The sequence below is a fragment of the Saimiri boliviensis genome, chromosome 17 (assembly GCF_048565385.1).
Source record: "Saimiri boliviensis isolate mSaiBol1 chromosome 17, mSaiBol1.pri, whole genome shotgun sequence".
NCBI classification, from domain to species: Eukaryota; Metazoa; Chordata; class Mammalia; order Primates; family Cebidae; genus Saimiri; species Saimiri boliviensis.
The window spans coordinates 41,226,169-41,248,048 of NC_133465.1; the positions used below are offsets into that span (position 1 = coordinate 41,226,169).

Sequence of the window (21,880 nt, forward strand, 5' to 3'; positions counted from 1 at the left end):
CCCCCGTCCAGCACATTCGACTCAGCTGGGACCTGGCTGGGACCTGGTGGGGTGGCTGGAGAGGGCCTGGGAGTGGGGGGACATGACAGACTTGGTGTCACCTGGGGCCATGGCCCTGGCCCTTCTCTCTCCAGCTGCCAAGTTCTCCTCCTAAGACTGGGGGTGGTGAGGGGTGCAGAGAGTGGGGTGGGATCTGTCCAGGACTAGAAAGCAAGGCTCATCTTCAAGGGCCTGGAATGAGAGCTTGCTCTAGGGGAGCATGAGCGGGAGGCTGGGCCTGGCTGTGGACATTTGAGGGCTCAGGTCACCTGGGGAGAAAAGAAAAGGGGGAAGGAGAGCAAAAGAGGCCAATGAGATCCCGAAAGGGAGCTCGGAGATGCGGGGGATGGAGAAAGCAGCGAAGTCACTCAAAAGCGGGGAGAGATGCCGGGGTCTGGAAGGAGAGCGAGAGAGCAGGGGAGAGACGCCTCTCTCCACCACCGCAGCTAGACTTCTCTTCCCAGGTGCTGCCCTCTGGCCTGGCTTCTGGCCTCCCACACGCTCCTCGGCCCAGTCCAGTCTGCTTCCTTGCCCATTTCTCCATCAGAGCAGCTCACACGGGGGATCAGTCCTCACCATTCTAAGTCCAGGGAGCGCTTTACTCCTTACCACACTGGTTCTCTCCGCAGCACGGAACTCCCCTTCCTTCCCGCACCATCCCCTTCCTCTGCACTCAGGACTCCCAGGCCCTGTCTCTGGCCACTCTTGCCCTGTCTCCTCGTAAGCCCTTACACCCTGAGGGTCCCCGAGGCTCAGCGCCAGCCCCTCCACACTCCTGCCTCCACCCTCCATGCTTGCTGAGGTTACCATCCTCCTGGGCCCCGCGTCCGTCTGTCCTCTGAACTCCTACTCGCGCACCCAAGGATTTTCTCCATATTTCTAACTGGATGTCTCACAGGCTTCAAACACTCCGCACGGACCAAACCTACTTCATCGTCTTCCCCCTAACCCTGCACAGGAAGGAGGGCGGGAGGAAGGGAGAGAGGGAAACCCTAGGAGGCCGGAGGACTTGGATTTGGGGCTAAGGCACAGAAGGCCAGAGCTGCAGCTGGAAGGGAGGAACCCCGCAACGGGCTCGGACGGTGCCGCGCTGAAGCAAGGGGAGAAGAAGGTCCCAGACACCCTCCGGGGTGGTCCCCACACTCTGCTCCAGGCTCACTCCTCAGGAAGCGTGCAGGGCTCATGACAGAGACTCACGGAGAGCTTCATCCTGGGGTCTTCACTGTACCCCCCCCACCCCGCCCCGCTCTTAGACCCTGCCCTTCTCTCTTCTCAGCCCCTCTCCCAGGGACCCCCTCCCTGTCATCAGTCTGGGGCCAGAGGTGGGAGCAGAGAAGCGTTCTGGAGAGTTGGAGTCGGGGGAGGGGCAGCAGAATCTCAACCGGAGGCCGCAGAGCTGGAAAGCAGAACCCAGATGTGCAGGGCAGGGGACATGCCCCCACCAGGTGTACCACACCTGGGCTACCTCCTCCAGGTGTGTTCTCTCCTTTGTCCCACACCTTGAGTCCAGAAGGGGCGCCTGAGGAGCTCTGAGAGTGGGGGCCTTTTCCCTCCTTCTTTGGTGTTGCGGGGGGCACTTGGGGAAATTTGGAGAAGGAGAGAATTCAGAGCTCAGCACTTTCCTCTTTCTGTTTTTCTTCTTAAGGAATTTTTTTTCCCTAACTGCTAATGACTTTACCATTTCTTGGGGGTGTGGGGAGGAGATTCTGGCTTTTGCTCCCCCCGCTTTAAGTGCCGGACAAAGTCTTGCATTCCACAAGAAGCCAGAGCTTCAGAGTTTCCTAAAGATGAGGTGGCGTCTCCTCCTCTCTCAGGCACAAGCTCTTGCCTCCTCCCACCCCCCATCCCCCAAGTCTGCAGCCCTCAGTCCTGGCCAGGAAGGCCCAGCCAGGCTGGGAGGAGACCCCAAGCACATTCTTCCTCTCACTGTCATGCTGCAGAAATTAAAGACACATCTTCAGCCTGGGCGCCTGCCAAACGTTTTAAGTCAAAGAGTGGCAGAGGAGGCCTTGAGCCTCAGCTCCATGCCACGTGTAAAGGATGCTTGGAAACCGTCTGCCTCGGCTCCTGGGAGGAAGGCCTAGAACGGGACATTGGGGTGGTGGCTGTCACACACCAGGCACACAAAACCCCAATACCAAGTGTCCCTAAATATCCTTCAGAACCCCAGGCCCATGACATAGCAACCCCCAGTTCACACCTTGGCGGTTTCAGCTCTTCTTTAAGCCGTGCCTGGGAAAGCCTAGAAGGGGAACATGTGGGGAGGGGGCGCCGCAGGCAGGACCACTTCTTGTGAAACCCAAGAAGCAAGGAGGTGGACAGGTCACCAACCATCACACAACCAAGCCCAGTGACACCTTGCCCTAGACCACCACTCTAAATGTCTATTCCCTCCAAAAACGGGACTCTTGTCCCCTATTAGGGAGGGGGTCTCTTGGAACTGACCCACAGTAGAGACTTTGCTGGCTTCAGGAAATGCCATCTCAGCACCTCAGCCCCCCAGTCCTGCCCTGCAGTCGCTGGCACTAGGTGGGGGCAGACCCCGGGCCACAAGTTGCTGCCACATGGTCAGGATAATTGATGAAAGTCCGTCCCTCCATTGCTGTCTCCAGCCCTGCCTCTCTGGAAACTCTATATTTTCCCTTTAATTATAGCCCCTGCAGTCTCCCGCTGCCGGCCCCACCCGCACCGCTCATCCTGGCTGCCCACGGCCAGCCGACGTGGCTCCCTCCCCTTCTGTTCCTTTTTTTTCCCTTTGCCTTCGTTGCACAAAACCAGCTGGGGGAGGGCGTGGAGAGGGGCGGGGGGAGGCAATGGAATCTTGGATGGTTTGGGGGAGGCGGGACTCCCCGCTTCCACGTTTGCAGCTCTGGAGTACGGGGGTGGGGAGCTGCAGAAGAGGGAGAGAAATGAACAGGGCAGGCCAGGAGACCCCCAGGCCTTCTCTCAGGCCCACAGATTTTGTCAGAATGAGGTAGATTGGGGTTGAGGCAGAGCCCTGTTGTGGGGTTGGGACACGGTGGAAGAAAAGACATGAAGTTCTAGAGGCATCTTCCGCAGATATCATACAGCCTGCTGTCCTTTGGGTCCCAGGCCCCTTTCAGAGTGTGCAGATGATTCTCTCTGGTTCCTAAGGCAGAGAGCAATGACCCGGATTTTCAGTAAAGAGACGAGGCAATGGCAAGTGGCCCCTAAAATCAGATCAATCGTCCTCTGTAACCTATCCACACCCCCAAAGGCAGGTTTCACCCAGACCCCCAAAACATCCCACACATCCCCAACACCGACGGCTGGTACAACTGGAGAAGGGGCTTCACGGAGCTCCCAGAAATACACCTCTTTAGCTAAGTGCCCTCCCTCCGCCCAGGTTCTCTCTGGTTTGACTGTGCTGGGCAGGAGGTCTCCAAGCAGCCGCTGGCCACAGCCACGGCAGACAGAACTCTTCTCTAAGTCGCCAAGGATCACAGGCCTCCCACTAAAAATCCTTCCCAATTCTGGGGTGGAAGAGTTTGAGGAATTAATTTTTAGGGGATCGCAAGCCCCAGTCCCCACCTCTGTGTCCCTAGCAATCCCCCACCCCTTCCTGGCTGCGCCATCATCCAACGCCAAGGCTTCCTTCTGGACGGACCACCTAGTCACGTTTCTCACCCTGCACCTCGGCCTCTCCACCCCATCTCAATCATGCCTAGGGTTTGGAGGAAGGCATTTGATTCTGTCTTGGAGCACAGCAGAATCGACATCCTCAAAAATAAAACTCCCTCGCCTGCACCCCTCTCTCAGGTACCTGATTCTTCATGTCTAGAAAGGAATCTCTAAATTGTTCCCCAAATGTTCCTAAGCTCCATACCCTAGCCACACCAGAAGACATCCCCAAACAGGTACATCTTTTTAATTCCCCTGTTTTGGAGAGGTCCTCAGCTGGCCTCTTTATGCCCCTCCCGTAGCTTTTGCCAGAAAAGTCAGAGGGCGAGTGGGGCACAGCCAAGAGGAACCCCTCCCCAACACCCCCAACCCTTCCACGTTTGGAAACCTCCCCACCCGGCTCCCCAGTTCCACTTCCTCTAGATTGGAGGTTCCGGGAAGAGAGCAGAGGGGCACCCCTACCCACTCAGCCCACACTGTTCTGAGGACTCAGCATCCCTGCGACAGCACCTCTGGCCCAGGCCAGGCTGGGGGGCTGGGGAGGCAGATCGGTGAAGGGGGGAGATGTGGGGTGGACTCCCTTCCCTCCTCCTCCCCTTCTCCATTCCAACACCCAAATTGGGGGCCGGGCCAGGCAGCTCTGATTGGCTGGGGGACGGGCGGCAGGCTCCCCCTATCCGAAGGGCAGGGTTCCTCCCTGCTCTGGATCAGGATAGTATAAAAGGGGCCCGGGCCAGTCATCGGAGCAGACGGGAGTTTCTCCTCGGGGTCGGAGCAGGAGGCACGCGGAGTGTGAGGCCACGCATGAGCGGACGCTAACCCCCTCCCCAGCCGCAAAGAGTCTACATGTCTAGGGTCTAGACATGTTCAGCTTTGTGGACCTCCGGCTCCTGCTCCTCTTAGCGGCCGCCGCCCTCCTGACGCACGGCCAAGAGGAAGGCCAAGTCGAGGGCCAAGACGAAGACAGTAAGTCCCAAACTTTTGGGAGTGCAGGGATACTCCTCTATATCGTGTCTTGCGCTTGGTCCCGGGCGCCGCGGCTTAAACGGAGACATGGATGCTCCGAAGACAGGAATGGGAGGGAGATGAGGGCTCTTCCTGGGCGCCCTGAGAGAGGAGGGAGCGCACCCTGGGGAGGTTGGGGGTGAGCGCGCCCCGGGAGTGGGAGGTGAGGGTAGAGCGCGGCATGAGTTGATGCAGGAGAGAATCCCGAGCGCCCAGCTGGGAAAGTGGAGATCTGGTTGCAGAGTGGGGGAAGCACGTCGAAGATGGGATGGGGGCGCCGAGCGGGGGATTTGAAGCCCAAGATGTAGAAGCGATCGGCAAGGCTGTGGGATGATTCATAAGGAAAGATTGCCCTCTCTGCGGGCCAGACTGTTGCTGGGGCCGCGGGGGTGCTGAGCCGCGGGGGAAGGGGCGCGGAGCGTGGGCGGGTGGAGGACGAGAAACTTTGGCGTGGACTTGGCGGGGTGGGGTGCTTGCGCCCCCTGCTGACCGATGCTGCTCACTGCACCTCCCTGTCCTGCGCTTCTTGGGGCAACAGCCGGAGCGGGAAGACTTGGGTTTTTGCTGGGTGCGGACCTCACCTCTAGATCTGGAAAGTTAAGCCGAGGATGGGGCAGCCTCAGCCTCTTAAAGACGTGGCCCGGCCGGCGAGGTTGGCCCCGCCCCAGCCCGGTTGCTTAGCGTTGCCCGACACCTAGTGGTCATCCGGGGAGCCGCTAGCGCGGTGGGAGTGGTTAGCTAACTTCTGGACTATCTGCGGACTTTTTGGTTCTTTGGCTAAAACGTGACCCGGAGGCACTCGCTGGCTTTGGGGGACTGGGGATGGCTGCGAGAGCGGGCTTTTAAGATGTCTAGGTGCTGGAGGTTAGGGTGTCTCCTAATTTTGAGGTGCCATTCAAGTCTTGGGGGGACTTCAATCAGCCGCTCCGATTCTCCCAGCCCCGCCCCCGCCACTCACCTGCCCAGGGAATGGGGGCGGGATGAGGGCTGGACCTCCCTCCTCTCCTCCCGCGCCCTCCTCCAGTCCCCACCACGCAGGCCACTCCCCACGAGCCTGCCCTCGCGATAGGCCCCTCCTTCTTCCCCTCCCCCCACCCCTGTGGTTTTTATTTCACTTGGCTTCAGCGCCAATGGGCTGAGGTTGGAGTTGGAAGCCACCGCGGCCTAAAGCTTTGTTTAAATTCCTGAGAACTGGAAAGAGTTACAGCCTCCCTGGCCAGGCGCCTCGGCGCTGTCACCGGCGCTGATGAGGAGCAGGCGAGCTTTTAAGGATTTGAGGAAAGAGGAACCGGGGGGGAGGGGCAGGAAGTGAAAAGCCCAAGTGTGCCTCTTAGATCCGGGGGAAAGGTGTTTAAAGTAGGAGTCTTGGAGCCCGAGGTGGGGGTCCCAGCCTCCTGACAACGCCCGTCTTCCTCCGCCTGTCCCAGTCCCACCCATCACCTGCGTACAGAACGGCCTCAGGTACCATGACCGAGACGTGTGGAAACCCGAGCCCTGCCGGATCTGCGTCTGCGACAACGGCAAGGTGTTGTGTGATGACGTGATCTGTGATGAGACCAAGAACTGCCCCGGTGCCGAAATCCCCGAGGGCGAGTGCTGTCCCGTCTGCCCCGACGGCTCAGGTGCGGCCGCGCCCGGGGCCTGGGGCTGGGGCTGGGGCTGGGGCTGGGGCTGGGGCTGGGGCTGGGGCTGGGGCTGGGCAGCGCTCGCGGGCCTTGCCTGCTGGAGACCCAGCTGCCGGGAACGGCCTTAGCAAACCCTGGCTCTAACGCGTCTCTTCTCCCCCTAGAGGCCACCACCGACCAAGAAACCACCGGCGTCGAGGTAATCTCCTGCCCTCGACTTTTGCCCCTCCGACGCCCGTGACTCTTCACGGTCCTCCCTTCTCTAACCTGGCCTCTTGTTTCTTCTCCCCTAATCCCACAGGGCCCCAAGGGAGACACTGGCCCCCGAGGCCCAAGGGTAAGCGTTGCGCTCTCTGGGCTGCAGGGAGCTGCAGGTGGGCGTGGCTCCCGGACCCGCGCTCACCCTGGCCCCGCCCTCTCCTCCTGCAGGGACCCGCAGGCCCCCCTGGCCGAGATGGCATCCCCGGACAGCCTGGACTTCCCGGACCCCCCGGACCCCCCGGACCTCCCGGACCCCCTGGCCTCGGAGGAGTAAGTGGAGAGGCCTTGTGTGTCCACTCTCTCGTTTAGTTTTTGTTTTTTGGCAGATGACGTAATTTTATACTTTGAAATAATTTCAAACTTACAAAAGAGTTGCCGGAATCCTACAGAAAACTCTCACATACCCTTCACAGTTTGTGACATGTACTTATTAGTCTCTGTTTATGTATACGGGTTTTTTTGGGTTTTGTTTTGTTTTTGTTTTTTTTTCCTGAACTGTTTGAGTAAGTTGCTACTATCAGGCTCCTTTGCTCCTAAATACTTGGGTATGGTTTTCGTAAAAACAAGAGCATTCTCTTAAGTGAGCATAGCACAATGATTAAATTCATTCTCTAATGTGCGGTTCATGTTCAAAGTTCACCGATGTCCCAATAATGTCCTTTAAAGATTCCACCCCCCACACCCTGTCATGTCTCTAGTTTCCACACATGTGGAACGTTCCTCAGACATTCTCTGTCTTTCATGGCACTTGAAGTTGTGAAGAATCCAGTTGTTCTGCCGACCGTTTCTCAGTTTGGGATTGTCTGATTAGATTAGATGTAGGGATGCATTTTTGGCAGGACTATCTCCCAAGCAATGTTATTCTTCTCAGCAGTCACACCAGAAAGCGCATGATGTCAGTTTCTTCCATCCTCAGCGCCATCTCCTGCCCTTCAATTCACTGTCCTGACCCTGACTTCTCTTGTTTGTTCTAGAACTTTGCTCCCCAGCTGTCCTATGGCTATGATGAGAAATCAACAGGAGGAATTTCCGTGCCTGGCCCCATGGTGAGCCAGCAGGGGGAGCAGGGATGACAGAAGGGACAATGGGTATCCAGAGGCGGGCATAGGCGGCTGGCAAAGACAGCCTGGGAGTTCAAGATCACCTTTGGGACCTCAGAGTCCAGAGAGGATGCAGGACGGCTGGGTGGTCCCAACAGGCGTGAACGACCACCCATGTGCTTTCCTACAGAGGGATCATCATGCTGCCCCTTTTTCTTCCTTCTGTAGGGTCCTTCTGGTCCTCGTGGTCTCCCTGGCCCCCCTGGTTCACCTGTGAGTATCCAGGAGGTCTTCATATGCCTCTTTGGGCTTTGGGTTTTTGGAGGGAAGACTGGGATGAGGGCAGGGGAGATGCTCAGAGATCTCTTGGTAAGATTGGAGAAAGTTGACAGGGACCTGCCTTCTAACCCCATCTTTTTTTCCTTCTTCTCAAGGGTCCCCAAGGCTTCCAAGGTCCCCCTGGTGAGCCTGGCGAGCCTGGAGCTTCAGTAAGTACTTTCTATACAAATACACATTCCCTCTACAAACACACAGATTCTCCTATCGAAGAACCCCCAGGCCTGGGGTCTTCCTCACCTCTTCCCTCCAATCCCAGCCTTGCCCTTGTTTTCTTATCCTTATTCTAACCACCTCTTCCATCTTTTCTAGGGTCCCATGGGTCCTCGAGGTCCCCCTGGCCCCCCTGGAAAGAACGGAGATGATGTAAGTATCCCCAGCAAGAAGATACCATCTGACCCCATGGCCTCCACGGGTTGGGCCCTGTCATTTCCACTCCACCACCTTTGGGAGCGATCCTCAGTGGAAGGAGGGCGAGTCCTTTCCAACGCACAGACTGCCCTTGAACAATAACCTTTACCCTTAGTGAGATGATCCCCCCAGGTCCCTGACAAGGTGACTGTTCTCCTCACCCCAGCCACCTTAGAGCAATCCCCAACCCCATCCCTCCAGGGAAATTGGTGTACAGATGGTGAGATTAAAATGCTGGTGACAGAATAAGACAGAAATTCCTTTAGAGGCACTCAGATGTCACCAAATAAAGGTTTCACTGTAGATTTACACGGAACTGTAGATTCAGATATAAGATTCTGGGCCCCCAAACCTGACCTGCAACAGTCCAAAGAAGACTGAGACCTTCCTCACTTTTCCAGCCCCGGGGCGGTGGGGGAGAGGCAAGGGCGTGATAGTCTTTTCTCTCCCACTCAGGGGGAAGCTGGAAAACCTGGTCGTCCTGGTGAGCGTGGGCCTCCTGGGCCTCAGGTAAGCAGGGGGCTGGGCTTCACTGCACTTGGGCGTCATTTAGGAGCTGGCTCCGTGGTGGTGTATTTTAATGGCCCTTTCTCATCTTCTTCTTTATTTCTGTCCAGGGTGCTCGAGGATTGCCCGGAACAGCTGGCCTCCCTGGAATGAAGGGACACAGAGTGAGTTCCCTCTGAGTCACTGAAGCTTCCCAGTCCCTGGCATCCCATCATCCAATCCCAGCCCCTTCCCCGAAAGGTCCTGGGTGCATCATGGTGGGTGGCAGCCACAGAAGTCCCAAGGGCCAGAGAGTGGACATCCAAAGGCACCTCCCTCTGTGGGGAAGCAGTCCCAGTTAAAGGACTGGGTGAGGTCTTGAGCCAGTTGGGGTTTCGTCTAGCTCAGAAACAGGGGGATGGTGGCGTTGACCTCCCAAGGCTCTGTCTCAGGTCTGGGTGGGTATCAAGATGGTCCGCCCCTCCACAGATCCTGACCTTCTACCTCTCTCCTGCTTTAGGGCTTCAGTGGTTTGGATGGTGCCAAAGGAGATGCTGGTCCTGCTGGTCCCAAGGTAAGAGGCTGTCTGAACCATGGTCCTTCACATCCCCTGAGTCCCACCATGAACGAATTTCTCACTCATTATCTGTTCTACAGGGTGAGCCTGGCAGCCCTGGTGAAAATGGAGCTCCTGGTCAGATGGTGAGTGTGCCCAGTCCCAGAGGGCAGGGATGGGGCAGGAGGCAGGGGGCGAAATGGAGGCCTGGGGGAACAAGGGGGCCTCCATCTCATCTGACTGCTCTTGGTTTGGTCGTCAGGGTCCCCGTGGTCTGCCTGGTGAGAGAGGTCGCCCTGGAGCCCCTGGCCCTGCTGTAAGTACTCCTGGCCCCTTGGGGGACCCCTGGGCTCTGAAAGGGGCTCCCCTGAGCTCTAGGGACTGGCCAGCGCTCAGTGGACTCAACAGGGCTTCCCTTCTCTCCTACAGGGTGCTCGTGGAAATGATGGTGCTACTGGTGCTGCCGGCCCCCCTGTGAGTGTGGCCCGTGGGCCTCAGGGCCTGGGAGTGAGGAGGGTCTCAGTGTCTGCTCTTAGGACTGACACTGGGGGTGGGTTACGTTGGTCTGAACCCCAGGACTTCTGTCCCAGGGTATGACTTGGAGCGGCCATCTTCCTTCTCGCTAACATTCCCATTTCATTCACAGGGTCCCACTGGCCCCGCTGGTCCTGCTGGCTTCCCTGGTGCTGTTGGTGCTAAGGTGAGAAACGGCTTTCCTCTGAGCATGGGCCAAGGGGTTCACATCTCCCTGTTCCCCAAACAAAAGGGACCCAGAGTGGCAAGAGAGCAGGGAAAGTTCTGTCCTGGGGTCCCCATCTCTGATCTTAGAGTCCTGATCACGCGCTCCTGTCCCCGTCTCCCCTTCCTCCTGCCATCCAGAGAGGCAAGGTTGGGTCTCCCAGGATGACTTCTGATATGTCCTTTCTTCTGATCCAGGGTGAAGCTGGTCCCCAAGGGCCCCGAGGCTCTGAAGGTCCCCAGGGTGTGCGTGGTGAGCCTGGCCCCCCTGGCCCTGCTGGTGCTGCTGGCCCTGCTGTAAGTGTCCCCGCCTCAGCATCCCCTGTGGCACTTTCTAACCTCAGAGTCCTCGCCTGTCACCCACACTCTTTTCTCTCTGCCACAGGGAAACCCTGGTGCTGACGGACAGCCTGGTGCTAAAGGTGCCAATGTAAGTATCCTGCCAGGCTTCTGTCCCATCCTTGCTGCCTGCAGCCTGCCTGCCCCGTGCCCTCTGCTCCTGGGCTCACCTGTCTGTCTGCCTCCCACAGGGCGCTCCTGGTATTGCTGGTGCTCCTGGCTTCCCTGGTGCCCGAGGCCCCTCTGGACCCCAGGGCCCCAGCGGCCCTCCTGGTCCCAAGGGTAACAGCGTGAGTACCAACCTCTCCCTTCTGCCCGCCCCATGCACTGACTCCAGTGCGGCTCTCATCTGGGGAGCAGGACGATGCAGGCCAACTGAGTGCCCCAACTCTCAGCTCATCCTCTTCTCTTCGCTTGCAGGGTGAACCTGGTGCTCCCGGCAGCAAGGGAGACACTGGTGCCAAAGGAGAACCCGTAAGTCCCCCTGCTATCCTTCTTGCAACCCAGCCCACCCTGCCCTGGGAGTCCCTGAGGGAGATCCAGAAAGAAAGAGGAGCCCCTAGTATTCTGGGGGAGCCCCTGCCCCACCCCCAGGAACCCGTAATGCCACAGGCCCAGCCTCAGCCAGCTCTGAAGCTGGCACAGGATGGCCCCTCACCACAAGCTGCCCCCTCCTCTTGGCCCTCTCCAGGGCCCTGTTGGTGTTCAAGGACCCCCTGGCCCTGCTGGAGAGGAAGGAAAGCGAGGAGCCCGAGGTGAACCCGGACCCACTGGCCTGCCCGGACCCCCTGGCGAGCGCGTGAGTGCCTCTGCCTGCCCTCTCCCACTCCACTCCAGTGCCCGGCTGGTGCCTGTGTGTCTCTGAGCTCGCTGGCCTCCTCTCCTCCCGCAGGGTGGACCTGGTAGCCGTGGATTCCCTGGCGCCGATGGTGTTGCTGGTCCCAAGGTAACCTCTCCTTGAGGCCGGGGGGGTCTGACCTGGCCGCTCCCTGGGCAGCCTCTTCCTCTGCTGGCCCATGGCAAAGAGCCACAAACTTGAGACTCTAACTGTTCCTTGTGACTTCCTCCAACCAGGGTCCCGCTGGTGAACGTGGTTCTCCTGGCCCTGCTGGCCCCAAAGGATCTCCTGGTGAAGCTGGTCGTCCCGGTGAAGCTGGCCTGCCTGGTGCCAAGGTGAGGCCCCAGCCCTTCGGCCAGGCTTGGCCAGGCCCTGACCATCCCATGTGGGGTCTGGGGTGAGGCATCCTGGAGCCAGCTCTGGGGTCCGCCCTCTGGAGTCCTCCCCCTGCTCCATGCTTCTCCCCCAATCCCACTCATAACTTTCCGCCTCCCTAGGGTCTGACTGGAAGCCCTGGCAGCCCCGGTCCTGATGGCAAAACTGGCCCCCCTGTAAGTATCACTCCCCTGAGCCCCTCCCACTCTCCTGTCTGCCTCCCCGCATCCTCACCGCTGCTTTCATGCCTCCCATCCCTAGGGTCCCGCTGGTCAAGATGGTCGCCCCGGACCCCCAGGCCCCCCTGGTGCCCGTGGTCAGGCTGGTGTGATGGGATTTCCTGGACCTAAAGGTGCTGCTGTGAGTATTCAGTGAGGATCGATGAAGAGCCAGCGACGGCCACACTGGGGACGCGAAGGAGTCCTGGGCTCTGGGCTCAGCTCCGCCGCTGATCTGCTGTGTGACCACTCACAGTCACTTTTGGGACCTCCGTCTCCCTATCTCTAAAATGAAAGACTTCTCCAGGCTCCATGACCACTGCTCTGTCCCTGGAAATAAGTGTTGTTTGTGGCCCTCCAACCCACACACATGGGGACAGGACGGGCCTTGGATGTGACACCCCCAGTCTTGGTGGGTTCTTCAAAGTTCAAAAGGAGATAGCAGAGGAGATAAAAGGCCTCTGTGGTGTGGGCCACAGCGGGCAGTGTATAGGGAGAAGGGGGGGGGGGATGGGCAGGAGGAGCCTGGAAGGTCATCTTGGGAGGAGCGGGCTCAGAGGGGCCCAGCAAGGAGTGCCTAGAGGGGCATTCCCTGGGGGCCAAACAGGAGAGACTTTTGAAAAGCAAGTCCCTTAGAAAGTCCCACTCAGAGTAAATGGGAGGCCCCAGCAGGCCTTGGCTTCTCACTGCAGCCCCCTCAACGCTAACTCCCCTTCTCCGCAGGGAGAGCCCGGCAAGGCTGGAGAGCGAGGTGTTCCTGGACCCCCTGGCGCTGTCGTAAGTATTTCCTTTCCATCCCGACCCCCTTCCTGTCCCTGCCCTGGCACTTTCTCCTCCGTGCAGAGAGGGTGCTGGAGGCCACAGTCCTCACGATGCATCACAGGCCCAGGGTCAGCTTCGTCCAGGACCCCAGGACCTGCCCACCTGCTCCTCTTCCCCTGCTGCTCAGAGCCTCCCAAGCCTGAGTTCCCCTTCGCTCTCTCCCTGCAGGGTCCTGCTGGCAAAGATGGAGAGGCTGGAGCTCAGGGACCCCCTGGCCCTGCTGTGAGTGTCTCTGATGGGGAGATCTGGGGAGCAGGAAAGGGGAGATGCCCTTGGCCCCTCGTCTCCTCGGCTTCCCCGTGAGCGCAGCATTCTCTCTGTGCAGGGTCCCGCTGGCGAGAGAGGTGAACAAGGCCCTGCTGGCTCCCCCGGATTCCAGGTGAGGCCTCGTGACTGTCAGGGTGCTGGAAGGAAGGGGTGGGAAACACCACTTTGGTCTCTTCCAGATTCTAAACCTTCCCTCCCTCCTTCCCCCATTTCCCTCCTACAGGGTCTCCCTGGACCTGCTGGTCCTCCCGGTGAAGCAGGCAAACCTGGTGAACAGGTAAGAGAGAGCAGTCGGCCAGAGGGGTGGGAGGTGCAGGGAATCCAAAGGGACAGGCCCCAGCTCTTAGCTAATCAGACAACCATCAGCTAGAGGGGTTGAAGTGAGTTGCCAGAAAGAACTTCCTACCACGCAGGGAGCACCACAGAGGCAAGAGGAGGGCTGCGTGATTGCCAGTCTGGGCGACTTCTCCTAAGAGCTGCTGGAATACTCGGTGGCTTTCCCTCAACCCTTCCATTGATAAATCTCGGCCCCCAGTTTGGGGACCGGGAGGCCTTTGACACATCCCCAGGGGGAAGAGGGGCTGTTTGGGATCATCCCAGTTCAGTGCTGAGCAGGGGTTCACCTCGAATCACAGCCAGCCCCCAGGAGGAGGGAGAGTGGTTTCCAGCAGAGTGGCCCCAGGTAAGTTTTGCTCACTGTCTGTTCCTCCCTCCCTCCCCCTCAGGGTGTTCCTGGAGACCTTGGTGCCCCCGGCCCCTCTGGAGCAAGAGTGAGTACACCTCTCTTGCTGCATCTGACAGGTGGCTTGTACTTGGCCCTGTCTCCGGAGCAGCCGTCACACGCCCTACCTTCCCTTCTAGGGCGAGAGAGGCTTCCCTGGCGAGCGTGGTGTGCAAGGTCCCCCTGGTCCTGCTGGTCCCCGTGGGGCCAACGGTGCTCCCGGCAACGATGGTGCTAAGGTGAGGGCGGCGTGGAAGGGGCTCTGGCCAGCAGCCCCGGGGCCAGGTCTCACCCGGCCCACAGCAGGGGCTGACTGGCTATGACCAGAGCCATGGAGATAGGGTGCGGGAGGCAGGGACAAGACCAGGGTAGGGCCCATACAGCCTAAAGTCGGCGCTGTGAGTCTGTCCTTTTCATCTTTTCATCTTGGTTCCTGTCTGGCCTCGGAACCAAGCCTGGGAGATGCCAAGTGGGGCCGAGGGCTATGACCCACTCTTGGGACCCCAGGTCTCACTCCAGTCTTCCTGGTTGTCACATAGGGTGATGCTGGTGCTCCTGGAGCCCCCGGTAGCCAGGGCGCCCCTGGCCTTCAGGGAATGCCTGGTGAACGTGGTGCAGCTGGCCTTCCAGGGCCTAAGGGTGACAGAGTAAGTTCAAGTTCAACCTTCCCCCTCCCCTGAGCCCCCCGTGGCTTCCATCTCTGCCTGCTTTGATCCTTCAGCGTCTCTCCTCCCTGGGATCTGCCGCTCTTCTCCCTAATCCTCCCCGCTTCCCCTCTGGCCTCTCTGCTGATGAATCCTCTCCTTGTGGTCCAGGCCTGGCTCTCCCCGTGAGTTACCATGGTGATAAGAGGTGGGGGCATCTTCTTAGTGGAGGCTCCCGGATTCATCCCGCTACACAAGTCAGGGGCCTCTTAACCTCACTTCCACCTGAGTCTCCAGGCAGCAACCCTTTTTCCTGAAAGGATCTTTGAGTCCTTGGCCCAGAGGGAGGCAGGGCAGAGCTGCAGAAGGCCTCTCAGGAAACCCAGACACAAGCCGAACACTCTAGGTCACCTCCTCACCCCATGCTGGAAGTCTCAAGCTTATCCATGTCTGTAGGGTGATGCTGGTCCCAAAGGTGCTGATGGCTCTCCTGGCAAAGATGGCGTCCGTGGTCTAACTGGCCCCATTGGTCCTCCTGGCCCTGCTGGTGCCCCTGGTGACAAGGTGAGGTGGCCGCCTCCCCTCCTTCTGCCTTAACACATAGCCTTCCCAGCAGGCCTGGGCATGGTTCCACGGGCTTGGGTGGGGTGAAGACAGCAGGTCCTGCCAAACTGAGCTGGCAACCTGGGAAGCTGGAGGGACCAGAGGGAGGGGAGGCTTTCCTGGGGTCATCTGCCAGTATTCAGGGGAGGCCCCTGACCCTGAGCCTCTTGTCCTTTGCTCTCAGGGTGAAACTGGTCCCAGCGGCCCTGCTGGTCCCACTGGAGCTCGTGGTGCCCCCGTAAGTATAGAAGACCTTTTAAGACCCCGTACTTGGCCCTTCCCTGCCTTCACACAGCACCCTGGCCCTGTCTGTGCCTCTCCCCTCGCCCCATCCCCACCTCCCCCCCCGTATCAGCGCGTCTCTCCAGTTCTCCTCCTTTTCTTCTAGGGAGACCGTGGTGAGCCTGGTCCCCCCGGCCCTGCTGGCTTCGCTGGCCCCCCTGTGAGTACCAAGACCCTCCTCATTTTTCATTACTGACTGGGACCTGGGACTGAATGAGGCCAAAGGCGTCAGCCCTCCTCAGGGGAGAAGGGTGGAGAGGGGATCGTCTCCCACCTAAGCATCTTCCTGCCTCCGTTACTGCTCCTCCCCCAACCAGTGGAAACTCCAGCCTCCTTCCCTCCACTCACTGCCCTGCTTCCTCCCCTAGGGTGCTGACGGCCAACCCGGTGCTAAAGGCGAACCTGGAGATGCTGGTGCTAAAGGCGATGCTGGTCCCCCTGGCCCTGCCGGACCCGCTGGCCCCCCTGGCCCCATTGTGAGTTGCTCACCCTCTGTGCCCGCGATGCTGGTGGGCTGGGACCCAGGACGGGCCCAGGCTTGATGCCTCTGTGCTCTCCTGCAGGGTAACGTTGGTGCTCCTGGACCCAAAGGTGCTCGCGGCAGCGCTGGTCCCCCTGTGAGTATTGCCCACCTCTCTGCTGAGCCTCTCCCTTCTCCTCGGGCAGCGCTGGCGGTGAGGGCAGCTGGGTCAGGTGAGTTGGCTGTTGTCCCTCTGACCGTTCCTGTGTTCTCTCCTGCCAGGGTGCTACTGGTTTCCCTGGTGCTGCTGGCCGAGTCGGTCCCCCTGGCCCCTCTGTAAGTCTCTGCAGTGGAGCCCACTGCTCTAGGTTGGGGGTGGCGGGCACAGGCTGCCAGAAGGATGGTGGGCCCAACTGAGAACCCGGTGATGCACCAGAGTCGCCTGGAGCCTGAGAGCCCCTCCTATCCCCATCCAGGGAAATGCTGGACCCCCTGGCCCTCCTGGTCCTGCTGGCAAAGAAGGCGGCAAAGGTCCCCGTGGTGAGACTGGCCCTGCTGGACGTCCTGGTGAAGTTGGCCCCCCTGGCCCCCCTGGCCCTGCTGGCGAGAAAGGATCCCCTGGTGCTGATGGACCTGCTGTAAGTGCCAGCTCAGATCTCTGCAGCTCTGGTGGTGTCCAGAGCTGGGGAGGGTCCCTGCACCTCTGCCTGGCACCTCACCCCCGTTTGCCTCCCACAGGGTGCTCCTGGTACTCCTGGACCTCAAGGTATTGCTGGACAGCGTGGTGTGGTCGGCCTGCCTGGTCAGAGAGGAGAAAGAGGCTTCCCTGGTCTTCCTGGCCCCTCTGTAAGTGCCCCCTCACCTTGGGGAGAGAAACTGTCACAGGACTTGGAGGGGGATGGAGCCAAGGAGGACAGATTTGGTAGAGATGACCTCAAGGGACTCAAGACCCTACCTCTGGCCTGACTCTTTCTTCTCCCTTAGGGTGAACCTGGCAAACAAGGTCCCTCTGGAGCAAGTGGTGAACGTGGTCCCCCTGGTCCCATGGGCCCCCCTGGATTGGCTGGACCCCCTGGTGAATCTGGACGTGAGGTGAGCAGTCCCCAGCCTCTGTGCCACTACCTGCAGCACGACCACTGTGGCCTTGCCTGAGCCCTCTTCCCCGGTTGACTCTCACTTCTCTCTCTCTCTCTCTCTCTCTCTCTCTCTCTGCAGGGAGCTCCTGGCGCTGAAGGTTCCCCTGGACGAGATGGCTCTCCTGGCCCCAAGGTTAGATAGCAGCACTCCATGGCCACAGCCTTGCCTGCTGTTTCCCCGCCCCATCCTGGCCCTTCAGCTGGGGCTGACCCATACTCCTCTGCTTCCCCGACCAGGGTGACCGTGGTGAGACCGGCCCCGCTGGACCCCCTGGTGCTCCTGGTGCTCCTGGTGCCCCTGGCCCCGTTGGCCCTGCTGGCAAGAGTGGTGACCGTGGTGAGACTGTAAGTAGCTGGGCTCCAGCTCCCTGCATCTGATCAGGCCAGAGACTCTCCAGGCCTCCTTAGAGGGATGGGTGTCAGACTTCACTCAGGCGGTGGGGTCGGGGGGAGGAGATCCTGCAGGATGTCAGGGACTTGAGCTAAAGTCAGCCCAAGTCCCCTGTCCCAGACAGGACTTAATGCAAAAATGGACCTAAAGCTCAGCCTGAAGTCCCCTCTCCTGTGGGTTGGCCCCAGCTCCTGTGAAGGTTGCAGCGGGGAGGTTTCCCTGGGGTCGGGAGAGATGGCCACAGTGGGAGGGAGCTGAGGAGAGAGATCCAGCAGCGGGGAGGCCTCATCCCGCAGCCCCAGCCTCAGCCTGCTGGGCCCGGATCTCATGCTCTCCTTCTCTCCCCAGGGTCCCGCTGGTCCTGCCGGTCCTGTTGGCCCTGTTGGCGCCCGTGGCCCTGCTGTAAGTACCCTGCTGTGTCCCCCATGCCTTCAGAACCCTACAGATGCCGACAGTGCCCCACTCAGTGCCAGTGGAACTTCCACCTGACGGTTTGTCTCTTCTCTCTTCTAGGGACCCCAAGGCCCCCGTGGTGACAAGGGCGAGACTGGCGAACAGGGTGACAGAGGCATAAAGGGTCACCGTGGCTTCTCTGGCCTCCAGGGTCCCCCTGGCCCTCCCGTGAGTATGCTCAGTCCCTCCCCAGCCATCATGCTGTGCTGTGTGATAGGAGGGGGAGCTTTGTCTCAGTTTCCCCCTCTGGATAATCATTCTGACCCCTCCCTGGTGGGAACTGGGGTCTGAAGATTGATGGGCATCTCTGAGTAGCTTCTGAGAGGGTGAGGGATGATGGGAGAGGTCTCAGCCTGCGAACACCCTGGGGCTAGATTTCCAGAATAACGAAGGGGCATGGGCTGTCCATGCTGCCCTCATCTCTCCAACCAGCCCCTCGGGCTGCATTTGACCCATACTGGGCCTGAATTGCCTTTGTATCTGTCCTTCAGGGCTCTCCTGGTGAACAAGGTCCCTCTGGAGCCTCTGGTCCTGCTGGTCCCCGAGTAAGTCATGCCGTCTCTGTCCGCCCCCTGATGTCAAGCCCAGGCTCACTCAGGGCCCTTTACCAGGGACCCAGGCATCCTTGCCTCTCTGGAAAAGGGTTGAGGGACAGAGAATGGGCAAAGGGAAGAAGAATCCTGAACAAACAATCTGGTCTAGGCTTGGCCTCTGTGCTCCCCAATCCATGCTCCCCTGGCTCAGCTGGAAGGAGCTATGGCATGTCTTAGGGAAAGAAGCCGAGGCTGGCTGTACGAGGCCATGGAGCCAGAGCCCGCAGGGAGGGTGGTGGGCTTCTCCTCCAAAGCTGGGGTTGTTGGGACTTCTGGCAGCCTTTCTCAAACCAGTCCTCCCACTCCAGGGTCCCCCTGGCTCTGCCGGTGCTCCTGGCAAAGATGGACTCAACGGTCTTCCAGGCCCCATCGGGCCTCCCGGTCCTCGTGGTCGCACTGGTGATGCTGGTCCTGTTGTACGTAGCCCCTCATCCCCTCTGCTCATGGCCCTCCAGCCCCCAAAGCACTCGGACGCCAGTAGTCCCCACTCTCCTCCCTCTCTGTGCAGGGTCCCCCTGGCCCTCCTGGCCCTCCTGGTCCCCCTGGTCCTCCCAGCGGTGGTTTCGACTTCAGCTTCCTGCCCCAGCCACCTCAAGAGAAGGCTCACGATGGTGGCCGCTACTACCGGGCTGATGATGCCAATGTGGTTCGTGACCGTGACCTCGAGGTGGACACCACCCTCAAGAGCCTGAGCCAGCAGATCGAGAACATCCGGAGCCCCGAGGGCAGCCGCAAAAACCCCGCCCGCACCTGCCGCGACCTCAAGATGTGCCACTCTGACTGGAAGAGCGGTGAGGGCCTGCCCTAGCCTCCCCCTCCCTCCTACTCCTGCCGTGCCAGGGTCCTCATGCCCATGTGTGCCCCCCACTGTATGGTGCTGGCTGCCCCCTTCCCTGACCCCACCTTGCCCTGCCCTACCACAGGAGAGTACTGGATTGACCCCAACCAAGGCTGCAACCTGGATGCCATCAAGGTCTTCTGCAACATGGAGACTGGTGAGACCTGCGTGTACCCCACTCAGCCCAACGTAGCCCAGAAGAACTGGTACATCAGCAAGAACCCCAAGGACAAGAGGCACGTCTGGTTTGGCGAGAGCATGACGGACGGATTCCAGGTGCGTGAGCCGGACCTCAGAGCCAGTGTCAGGAGAGGGGCTAGCCCAGTGCTCAGAAGGGACACGAAGTCCTGGAGTAGGTTTCTGCTAAGGGTGATGGACAGAGCTGGGCTGGGAGGTAGGGGTCCTGGGTCCCTGATAGTGGTTCAGACACAGCCTGCCTACGGGCAGGTGGTAGCCCCTCTCGATAGAAGGTGCATTGGGCAGCTCTCTGAGGACCCCAGGGAGGCCAGGCAGGACTAGAGGTTCCCGCACAGCTGCTCACTCCTCCCTCCCTCCCCTCCCCTGCAGTTTGAGTATGGCAGCGAGGGCTCCGACCCTGCCGATGTGGCCATCCAGCTGACCTTCCTGCGCCTGATGTCCACCGAGGCCTCCCAGAACATCACCTACCACTGCAAGAACAGCGTGGCCTACATGGACCAGCAGACTGGCAACCTCAAGAAGGCTCTGCTCCTCCAGGGCTCCAACGAGATAGAGATCCGCGCCGAGGGCAACAGCCGCTTCACCTACAGCGTCACCGTTGATGGCTGCACGGTGAGTCCCCGGAATCCCCAGGCAGGGCCCCACCTCTCTGGGCTTGGGCCCTTTGGGCAGGCCACTGCGGCCTCTCTCCATCACTCCCACGTGGTAATGCCCCTCCTGCTGTCTCCGCCCCACCCCAGAGTCACACCGGAGCCTGGGGCAAGACAGTGATCGAATACAAAACCACCAAGACCTCCCGCCTGCCCATCATCGATGTGGCCCCCTTGGACATTGGTGCCCCAGACCAGGAATTCGGCTTTGACGTTGGCCCTGCCTGCTTCCTGTAAACTCCTTCCATCCCAACCTGGCTCCCTCCCACCCAAACAACTCTCCCCCCAACCCGGAAACAGACAAGCAACCCAAACTGAACCCCCTCAAAAGCCAAAAAATGGGAGACAATTTCACATGGACTTTGGAAAATATTTTTTTCCTTTGCATTCATCTCTCAAACTTAGTTTTTATCTTTGACCAACCGAACATGACCAAAAACCAAAAGTGCATTCAACCTTACCAAAAAAAAAAAAAAAAAAAAAAAGAATAAATAAATAACTTTTTAAAAAAGGAAGCTTGGTCCACTTGCTTGAAGACCCATGCGGGGGTAAGTCCTTTCCTGCCCGTTGGGCTCATGAGACCCCAATGCTGCCCTTTCTGCTCCTTTCTCCACCCCGCCTTGGGGCCTCCCCTCCACTCCTTCCCAAATCTGTCTCCCCAGAAGACACAAGAAACATGGCATTGTCTGCCCAGCAACCAAAGACAATGCTGAAACACCCCAGTGGCCCCACCTCAGCCCGCTGCAGCCTGCCCAGCACCCCCAAACCCTGGGGGGACCTGGGGTTCTCAGACTGCCTACGAAGCCTTCCCATCTGGCACTCCCATGGCCCTAGCAACATCTCCCCTTCGTTTTTGAGGGGGTCGTGCCCGGGGAGCCAGCAGCCCCTCACTGGGTCCGGAGGAGAGTCAGGAAGGGCTACAACAATCGGAAACATCGGATTCGGGGAAAGCGCATCAATCCCTCGTGCCCAGGACTGGGCAGGAGAGACTGTTCTGTTCCTTGTGTAACTGTGTTGCTGAAAGACTACCTCGTTCTTGTCTTTATGTGTCACCGGGGCAACTGCCTGGGGGCGGGGATGGGGGCAGGGTGGAAGCGGCTCCCCGTTTTATACCAAAGGTGCTACATCGATGTGATGGGGTGGGTGGGGAGGGAATCACTGGTGCTATAGACATTTAGATGCCCCCCCAGGCCAGCAAATGTTCCTTTTTGTTCAAAGTCTATTTTTATTCCTTGATATTTTTCTTTTTTTTTTTTTTTTTTTTGTGGATGGGGACTTGTGAATTTTCTAAAGGTGCTATTTAACACGGGAGGAGAGGCGTGCGGCTGCAACCCAGCCCGGCTTGCTTTCCAACCTGTCCACCGCCTCTGGCTTCTCAGGCCTCTGCTCTCCGACCTCTCTCCTCTGAAACCCTCTCCTCCCACAGCGGCAGCCCATCCTCCCGGCTCTCTCCTAGTCTGTCCTGCGTCCTCTCTCCCCGGGTTTCAGAGACAATTTCCCAAAGCACAAAGCAGTTTTTCCCTCTAGGGGTGGGAGGAAGCAAAAGACTCTGTACCTATTTTGTATGTGTATAATAATTTGAGATGTTTTTAATTATTTTGATTGCTGGAATAAAGCATGTGGAAATGACCCAAACACCACTGGCAGTGGCCTCCTAATTTCCTTCTTTGGAGTTGGGGGAGGGGGGAGACGTGGGGAGGGGCTTCGGGGTGGTGGGCTTGCCTTCCATTCCTGCCCTTTCCCTCCCTGATTCTCTTCTGGATTCCTCCATAGCCCCCTCTCCTTTCACCCTTCCAATGCTCAAACCTTTTCTTTCCTCTTTTTTTGCTTTTTTTTTTTTTTTTTTTTTTTTTTTGAGGCGGAGTTTTCGCTCTTGTTACCCAGGCTGGAGTGCAATGGCGTGATCTCGGCTC

General features: G+C 59.1%; 1 protein-coding gene across 1 annotated transcript; it reads left to right on the forward strand.

Annotated features, from left to right (window-relative positions):
- Positions 1-4,418: 4,418 nt before the first annotated feature.
- On the forward strand, positions 4,419-21,602 carry COL1A1 (collagen type I alpha 1 chain). Its single transcript, XM_003931264.4, has 51 exons — positions 4,419-4,647; positions 6,114-6,308; positions 6,476-6,510; positions 6,613-6,648; positions 6,741-6,842; positions 7,547-7,618; positions 7,841-7,885; positions 8,047-8,100; positions 8,261-8,314; positions 8,816-8,869; positions 8,977-9,030; positions 9,366-9,419; positions 9,503-9,547; positions 9,664-9,717; positions 9,831-9,875; positions 10,048-10,101; positions 10,338-10,436; positions 10,525-10,569; positions 10,670-10,768; positions 10,899-10,952; positions 11,170-11,277; positions 11,371-11,424; positions 11,553-11,651; positions 11,814-11,867; positions 11,953-12,051; positions 12,633-12,686; positions 12,900-12,953; positions 13,057-13,110; positions 13,222-13,275; positions 13,724-13,768; positions 13,860-13,958; positions 14,259-14,366; positions 14,820-14,927; positions 15,151-15,204; positions 15,355-15,408; positions 15,617-15,724; positions 15,812-15,865; positions 15,991-16,044; positions 16,185-16,346; positions 16,447-16,554; positions 16,693-16,800; positions 16,924-16,977; positions 17,082-17,189; positions 17,584-17,637; positions 17,749-17,856; positions 18,180-18,233; positions 18,590-18,697; positions 18,790-19,072; positions 19,205-19,395; positions 19,687-19,929; positions 20,058-21,602. Exons 1-51 carry the CDS (start codon positions 4,545-4,547, stop codon positions 20,202-20,204), a joined length of 4,395 nt encoding a protein of 1,464 aa, XP_003931313.1. The 5' UTR covers positions 4,419-4,544; the 3' UTR covers positions 20,205-21,602.
- Positions 21,603-21,880: the final 278 nt, after the last annotated feature.